The sequence below is a fragment of the Carya illinoinensis genome, chromosome 5 (assembly GCF_018687715.1).
Source record: "Carya illinoinensis cultivar Pawnee chromosome 5, C.illinoinensisPawnee_v1, whole genome shotgun sequence".
Taxonomy (NCBI): domain Eukaryota; kingdom Viridiplantae; phylum Streptophyta; class Magnoliopsida; order Fagales; family Juglandaceae; genus Carya; species Carya illinoinensis.
Genome location: NC_056756.1, coordinates 14,856,792 through 14,865,651, shown reverse-complemented (window position 1 = coordinate 14,865,651; position 8,860 = coordinate 14,856,792). Strand labels below are relative to the sequence as shown.

The window sequence follows — 8,860 nt, the reverse complement described above, 5'->3', positions numbered from 1 at the left end:
AGCTAAAGCTAACTGTCTATCGAGGCAAATCATGCAATCGTGAAATGAGTATTTTACCTTTTAAGTCCCTCCAAACGTCCCTCTCTTTTTTAACTACTTCGAATAACGCTAGATAATTTATTTTTTTAAATATAAAAATTTATTATTAAAATAATAATTTTTTTAATGTAAATTTTAAAATTACTTATTTGAAATGTAAATAATAAATATATTTTTTTTAAGAAAAATTATATTGAAATCTAGAGTTTGTTTTTATTTTTTTGGAAAAAATAGTGTATTGATGGTGACAACTGACAAAACCACCCTCGTATCTATGATATTACAAAAAAAAAATCTAAGTTATTGTGGAACTAGTTCGTGATTTCAAGAGACATAAAAGTCTATATCGCTGCGTGTGGCCCACGTGTTAAGAGTTTATTTGGATAGTAAAATTAAATAAGATGATTTTAGATAAAAATTAAATAAAATATTATTAAAATATTTTTTAAATTATTATTATTTTAAAAAGTTGAATTAAAATTAAAAAAATTTTGAATTATTTGTTATATTTTATATAAAAAATTAAAAATTTTATAATAATAAGATAAAATAAGAATATTTTTTAATCCAAACTGTCTAAAATAACAAAATGTAAATCTTAAAATTTTATTTAGTTGTATTAATTGCAATGCATCATGCATGTATTATTATCAATAACTTAAGTAATAGGGTGATATAATAAGTGTGCGAAATTTTCTTATCTTAAAATTATAAATATTATTTTTATATAATAAAATATTAAAATTAAAAAATACAGAAACAAAAATTCAATTTAAAAAATGGGTCTTCCATTAATAAATTTTTAATCGTGGGAATGAATCCTTGTCATATGGAACCGACTATCCTTGTCAAAATTCCAGAGTCATCCACTAAAATAAATAAGTTTTATAAATGATATATAAAATAAGAAAAAAACTTTTTACTATTCACATAACTTCCACACATTATGTACACTTATTTAATTTTATTATTATTTTTCTTTTATTAAATATTTAATATATGAACAATGAATAGGAGATTTTAATTAATTTAATATGAATAAACTTTAAAAAAATATAGTGTGTAACATTACTTATTATAAAAACAAAAATAATTTAAATTAATGAAATCATGAATAAATATTATAGTTGTGTTTGAACAGTGAGGTGATTACAGATATTATATACATGATAATAATAAATAATAATATACAATATTAAAAAATAGATAAAAATAATAATATTTTCAAAACACTATCCTATCGAACTAGACCTAAATGTATAATAATGGATGGAAAGTTGGAAAGTAGTGGAAGGACAAAAGTGGGAAATCGAGGGCTGTGATGGTTTTCCAAAATCAGTGAAGAAATAATGAGCATAAGTGGTCATATAACGATGATCTACCCGTCTGACTTGAAGCTGCCCTCCTGCATACTGCATAGGGTTTGTGCTGAGCACGTGGGCCCACATTAATGCAATGCATGGGGTATATATTTTTATTTATATTTAAAAAATTTAACAATAATTTATTTTCTTCTTTACTCTTATCATTCGTTCGAATCTCTATCCATTTTGGAACATTATATTCCTTAACTGACATTGGCGGGAATTACTATAATGGCACATTAATTCCGTTAAAAAAACCAAGAAGAATAAAACTTTTTTTGTGGAATATAATGTCAACAATTATATAATATAAATTTTCTAATTTGTACAAGACTCACTTAAAATATTTTATAATATCTGTGATTAATAATAAAATAATTTATTAATAATAATGAAATAATTTGAATTAAAATATTTTATTAAATTTTAAAAAATGAGAGAGAAAAAATTAAATATAAAATTTTTAAAATTAAAAAAACTACTTAAATCTAATTTTTTGATATTATTTTTATTTTAAAATTTAAAAATGTTGTATTATCTTTTTTATTTTGTTTAAAAATTTAAAAAAATTGTATTGAGTTTTGTGTTTAGATCATAATTAGATGAAAAATTAAAATTAAAAAATATTTTGTATTTAAACGATATTTAAAATTAAAATATCTAAAAATACTATAGCGTCCAAACTAGTCATAAATAACTGTGACACATGACGTGGATAATATAAATGTTTTAATTTGGACAATATTGGCAGCAGCAAAAATTAATTAATCAGCAGGCATTAAGTAAATAACATAGAATGTGATATCAACTAACATTAATCAGGATTAAAGCTTGCTTTTAATTAGTTAAAAGCTTTATGTGAATTAGTTAAATGCTCAACAACGACGTTTTATAAATTTTGTTATTATTTGATTTTGTTATTTGATTTATGCTGTGTTTGGCTATCGAGATCATTTTAAACTATTTTTATTATTATTTATAAATTATTTATTATCATTTATGAAATATTTTATTACTATTTAATTATAAATTATTGAGATATTCTTGACATATAAATTGCAAGTAAATAATACGAGAAAATCCAAGGTTACGTTACGTAAGCAATAGGAAGCTGAACAGTGCGCTCGACCCATTTCTAGTAGCTCACGTGAAAAATAGTTTCCTTGAAGGTCACGTGAAAAATAGTGTCATAGAAATGAAAGAAAATGAGGGAGTTGTGGAATCGGGGGCTGGAATTTGTAGATGGGTAGGGACCGCAGCGTGCATCATGCAAGCTGTGGAGTTCTATCGGTGTCATCACTTATGTTAAGCAGTGTGTGCTATTTTTTGCGTCAAAATAATTAGTATGGGCTATCAAATTAGAGTTTTGTTTTTAAATTATTTGAAATTTATTTTAGGAAAATTTCTTATCGAGAATCTATATATTCTTAAAATTTGTTGAGATTTTATTCTAAACATCTCTTATCAATATAATTTAATAAATTTAATGTCTGCAATAAACAAATCATGCTATATACTCAATTTGGTCATTCAGCAGCCTTGATCCATCTAGGTCCGAACACCAGCTCCCTTCCTAGTGTGGTGCGTGATCTACACGCATCATCACAGATAGTGATGTTTCGTTTTCAGTATATCGACACACTTTTTAGTTGCTATATTTTTATGTTTCCATTAAATCACGCAACACCGCAGATAGTGACGGTTCTTTTTTAGTATATCGGCACGCTTTTCAGTTTTTATGTTTTTATGTTCCCGCTTTTCATAATTGATGATCAAGATGAAGTGAACGTAAAAATATTTTACAGTTAGTCCAGACAAGCAAGCTGCAGCACACACCTTCATACAGTAACTAAAAGTCGTAATTTAATAATCTGTTTATCAGACTATTCAAAACCACTTTAAGCGACATTCTCCTTAGTGAGAAATGGTTGGATTTGGCTCTAGATATTTATTTTTATTTTTACTGATATTGCATCTTGTTTATTTTGATATGTTTGTTGAGAATTCAAACTCTACCGAATTTTATATCATGTATCCTTTAATTTTTATCAATAAAACTATTTGTTTTGAAAAAAAAAAAAACTCAATTTGGTCATATTTAAGTTTCGAAAAATGCTATGCCATTCATCTTACTTTTGTGCTGTCTTTAGCATATCTACCCAAGTTCTTGTCACGTTTGACATGATGCAGCCGACATTTAGGGTGAAGATGGCTTTTGGGGACCAGTTCTGCTACGTACAGATAGGGATTGTGCCCATATGTGTGCACCCCGTGGCAACATGACATGTCAGTATTTATTGAAAAAAAAAAAAGCAAAATAGAGGAAGAAGAAAGGAAACACAGACTTTTCGTTCTGTCTGATTTTCATCTCTCTTAATTTTGAAAAAGTTCTATTTTGGACAGTAGTTCATTTCTCGCCCATTTTCTTTCCGAACTGTATCCCCCAAAATAGCTTCAGAAGCAAAAGGTCTATTTGCATACGATCTGTTCTAAATTTTTTTTCTTTTTTTTTTTTTTTTAGTTTTCTTCTTATCTTCCTGCTTTTACCCAATTTTCATGATATTAATTACTTCTAAATTTGTTTTGCTTCTTGGGGCTTCTTTCTTCAACTTGAATATATACCATTGCTCCATGTGATTTCCTGATCTCTCTGTCCATGTTTCCCGGATGTTGTTTGGTCTCGTTTCTGTGTGGATGACCTTGTTTTTGTGCAGATATCGTAAGCCTTGGGCAACTTCCATAGCATTTTTCATCTTTTTTTCCCAGCTGATGGGTTTTGTGTGGTCTGTAGGCAGCCAAAAAAATGGATAAGTCATTTTTGTACTTAATTTACAAATGGAATCGGCAATGGGCTCCACAAATTTGTTCTGCAGGTTCAGACGAGGGACTAGTTAAATACTAAGGGCAGGTTTCCTCTTTCAGAGGAAATGCAAGGAGAAAGACTTTCAGACAATGCGATATATCAAATCCAAAGAGATGCAGAAAGTTTAAGCCTTTTATTTTTTATCTTTTGTCAGAGAAAATCTTCATGAGCCAGTCAATAAATTATATCCCAAGCGGTGCAATGTTCACAGTAAAAATTTATAGTTGATATTATGTTTGGCTGTCGAGAAAATCTAGGAAAAAAATAAAAATTAGTTCCCAGTTCCATCAAGTACACTTTAAGATTTCCAGCTTTGAGAAACTCAGAAAAAAAAAGTGAGTTGGATTTTAATGCAAAATATACATGGTATCAAAACTCTCATTAATGAACACCTAGACCAATATGAAAAAAAAAAAAAAAAATTGAAATCCAAAACAAGAAAAAAATAGACAGCAAGTCTTTTCACGAAACAGCTAAATCGTTTTTAAAATAAAAATGGATTTGAATATTTAGAAAAAGGGCTAGAAAAACGTTTTATCAAGCAGAAGAAGAAGGGGAATGCCGATCTTGAGGAGAGGAGGAAGAAATCTGATGAGGACCCAACATTTGAAATCGATATTGTTGCATTATGCCAGCTTGTTAGAACCTTAAGAAAAGTGGCACCGAGCCACGCCTTGACACTGGCCTTAACATGTCTTAACAGTGAGGCTAGTGGCATGTCTCAACATGTATGTCATCCAACATGCAGCTCCAGTCCGTGCCTTGCAGCACCAACGCCCAAACCACCCACTTGGGCCATACAAAGTCAACCCCCAAGCCACCTACCTGGGCCATGCAGCATCAGCGCATGACACCATGCCATGGCAACTAGTAGGACCATGCCATGCGTGTCAGTAGGCTATGCGTGTCAGTTATTTGTGTTCATTCATATATATTCTTGAGTGTTCATCAATTTATCATTTAAGTTCATATATTTTCTTGAGTGTTCTTCATATTATCCATTGTGTTCATCCATTTTCTTGCAAAATCCCATCTCCAAAACACTTTACACGCCCACCATTGTCTTCCAATACTTACCATATTCGACCATACCCTAAATTACCCTTCTTCCAATTCTCCACTTACCCTAGCCGAAACCCCCACTTACCATATAAGGATTCGTAAAGTTTAGGAATCCTAATTGCCTTCCATATCCATATTCCTCAATCTTTGATGATTGGTCTTACTTACTGTATTTGATTCCCTTAACTCTAGGAATCATCATTGATTCCTAGAGTCAATCAATCAATCACTCCATCAATCCATTCCATCTTGCCATAACCGAAACCGTCATCTCCCCAATTGTTTCCTACAATTTAGAAAACACTTTTCTATCCAAACCCTAACCTCACTCCTCAATCAAACCCTAGTTACGCCACAAGCGGTGCCAACTCCAAGTGCAATCTCCTAATTGTTCCTCTCACTCAAGTTTTTTAGTTCATCACTTAAATCACCTTTTTCATCACCATCATACACAATTCCATCACTAAACACCCGAATCTCCATTAACCTAAGAACCCATCATTGCCGCAATTTGATCAAGACCAAACAAGGTGGCTAACATTTTTGGTTATCACAATGAGAACCAAGGCGAGAGGAAATTAGTGTTTAGGGATTAGACCGAGGTCCCTAACACAGCTACCGCCATAGCTTGCGTGCATAGGGTCTTCCCCCTTCACGCTTGCAAATAAACTTTTTCTTTGGAGACAAAGAGACTAAGGTGACGTTTGGATTGAAAAATCATCTCATTTCATTTCTCAATAATTTTTTTAAATTCTCACACAAAATATAATAAACAATTCAACATTTTCAAATCTTAAAATAATAACAATATAAAAAAATAATATTATAATAATATTTTATTCAATTTTAAACTTTCATCTAAAACCATCTCATCTCATCTCACTGTCCAAACAACCCCTAAATAATTTCTTTATATTAGCTATTGCTCTGAACTTTTGGAATTATGTACTGCCTTGTTGATCTCTATACCTAAATGCTGTTATCCAGATGCAATTGAGAAAAAAATAACAATAATGAAAACCAAAGGGTTTGAATCTGAAAAACTCTTAAACTTATATAAGTTTAATCAACATGAAGTGCGAAGAAGTGTATATACAGAGTTTTATCGGCGGATATAACTTCTTGGTTTTAAAAACTGAATAAAAGCGGCAGAGTGTAGTGATAGGTGGAGACCACATTTCAACAAGAATGTTTTTGTACTTAGTAGTGACCCTACTTCTCAAACTCACACAAGAACTCCTAGCATTCGCTACCATTATCTGCTTCGGTTAAAAGTTCCAGTCTTGAAGTATTTCTCCAGCCATGGAAGATCACTACTTGGGGCCAATGTCCTTGAGGGCACAAATCTGCTCCTCTCCCATAGCAGACATCACTGAAACAACCAAATCTTTTCCCTCACCAAAACCATCTTTGATCTGCATAATAAAATCCAAATGAATGAGATAAAATATCACTTCAAACGACCCATTAGGGAACAGGGATGATCATGTCAACAACATGAACCATACTTCAGCAAAAATATAAAAAATTGACTGGTAACAATAAAAATTTAAAACTGAAGAAACCCACACCACTCTATCCCTCAACCAAAGACAAAAAATAAATCACAATCAGGCATGGCACCACTAGATGATAGTCATCTGATAGATCACTGGAAAGACTTTGGGCAAATACGGATAGATAGCTTACAATTTTGAAGCAAATACAGCTTATAGGGAGTCTAAAGGTTCCAATCCCAGAGAAACAGCTATAGTGACACAGAGCAAAACCATTTGCAGTATTTTCAAAGAAAACAACCATGCTGCTGCTTACCTGGGAAAGCAGATTTTCATCAGTCGGAAGCCTCAGGTCATCCTTAGTATTACCATTCTCAGTCAGCAGACTCACCTGAAGCATTTAGAAAAAAAAATTTACATCTATGTTTACTTAAATGCAATAACAAAAAATTTACATCTATGTTTACTTAAATGCAATAACTTGATCCAAAAAAAAAAAAAAAAGAAGCTTGGCCATACAAATCCATCCTCAGATATATCAATCAGCTGATAGTCAGTGCGGTTGACATGGGGAACCTGTGACAAAAATTCTTAAAGTTAAATGTCTCGGAATCGCACAATGCATGCAACACAGCATCAATAAAACAGACATTATTCAGAATAAATAAATAAACGAACTCTTACATCACAGTTGTGGGATGAGGGAACAATATCCTCGAGCTTCTTGGCAGTAAAAATGTCAATCCCAACAAAGTGACACTTAGCATGACCATGCTTGCCAGTTTTGGAAGTAGAAACCTCCACAACCTGTGAAAATTTTATTTTTTCCCCTTCATGATAAGTACTACTAAAAATTCAATAGGAACAGAAACAAAGATATAATGTTGAACAAAGACATATTTTATGCGAGGTTAAATTCGTTAAAAGAAAATAAAATAACACAATTTTGTTGATTCCTACATGATGACATGGTAGAATGTTGAACAATTTCCTAAAACTCATGCTACCATGTAGCCAGATTGCTCGCAGAGTCAAATTGACAAGAAGTCATTTCCACGATCTCCATCAAATTGGGAAGCAAAAAATTTGAAAAAAAGAAGAAAATAATTCAAAAACATCGAATGGAGTCGAACGCAGCGCTTTACTTACAGATTCAAAATTCAAACAAAAACATGCAATAAAAAATCCTAGGCAGAAATAGAAAATGTATCGCATGTTATAAAAGAAAAGAAAAAGAAAAAGAAAATTTATGGACCAAAGAAGAGAGAGAGAGAGAGAGAGGATGGAAATGTTAGAGAGAAAAAAGAAAACCTTGCAAGGCCTGCCCTTGATGACAATGTAACCGTTTTTACGGATGGTACCGGCCTGCTGAGGATAGGTCTTGGAAGCTCCGGCGTCGGCCTTGGACTCGAAGTGGTGCTCCTCGTCGGACATGGCTCCTGCGCTGGAGAGATTGAAAGGCCTTCGCGACAGACCTAGAAGTGGAGAACTGAGAAACAACAGAAGAGAAGCACAGAAACTAGGGACTGAGGAAGAAGAAAGAGATATTAAAATAAAATAACAAAAGAGTAACGTTACAATTCCCTCTTATCCTACTTTTATTTCCATCAGTGTTTATTGATATTTTATTATTTTAAAAAATAAATATAAATAAAATAATATTATAAACTATATTTTCGTTTCACTTTTATTCTATTACTAGTCGAGGCCAGATGCACGTTTGCTTAATTGTATTTTTTTTATTATCTTATATAAAAATTTATTCAGAGCAAATTTAAACAAAAAAATAGAAATATAAATAAAATTTTGTTTTTTTTTTTTTTTTAAGATAATTGTAGTTCTCGGCCATATTACACAAGGCTAATAGAGAAAATATTGAATTTTTTGTATTGTTACTAATTGAATGTTTCTAGATCTGCAGCAAGTTGAATCATCTACTATTTTTTTGAAACTTGTATTGTAACAATTTCTATAAACGGTAGATACTCTTATATGTTCTCACAATAGAAATAAGATAAAATCCTAGCTAACCACCT

The 8,860-nt window shown here is 31.3% G+C and overlaps 1 protein-coding gene across 1 annotated transcript; it reads right to left on the bottom strand.

Annotated features, from left to right (window-relative positions):
- Nucleotides 1-6,356: 6,356 nt before the first annotated feature.
- Nucleotides 6,357-8,393, bottom strand: LOC122311775 (eukaryotic translation initiation factor 5A-2). The gene is made up of 5 exons (XM_043126442.1): nucleotides 8,136-8,393; nucleotides 7,509-7,631; nucleotides 7,344-7,400; nucleotides 7,141-7,215; nucleotides 6,357-6,743 (listed from the first exon to the last, which is right to left on the bottom strand). Exons 1-5 carry the CDS (start codon nucleotides 8,256-8,258, stop codon nucleotides 6,642-6,644), a joined length of 480 nt encoding a protein of 159 aa, XP_042982376.1. The 5' UTR covers nucleotides 8,259-8,393; the 3' UTR covers nucleotides 6,357-6,641.
- Nucleotides 8,394-8,860: the final 467 nt, after the last annotated feature.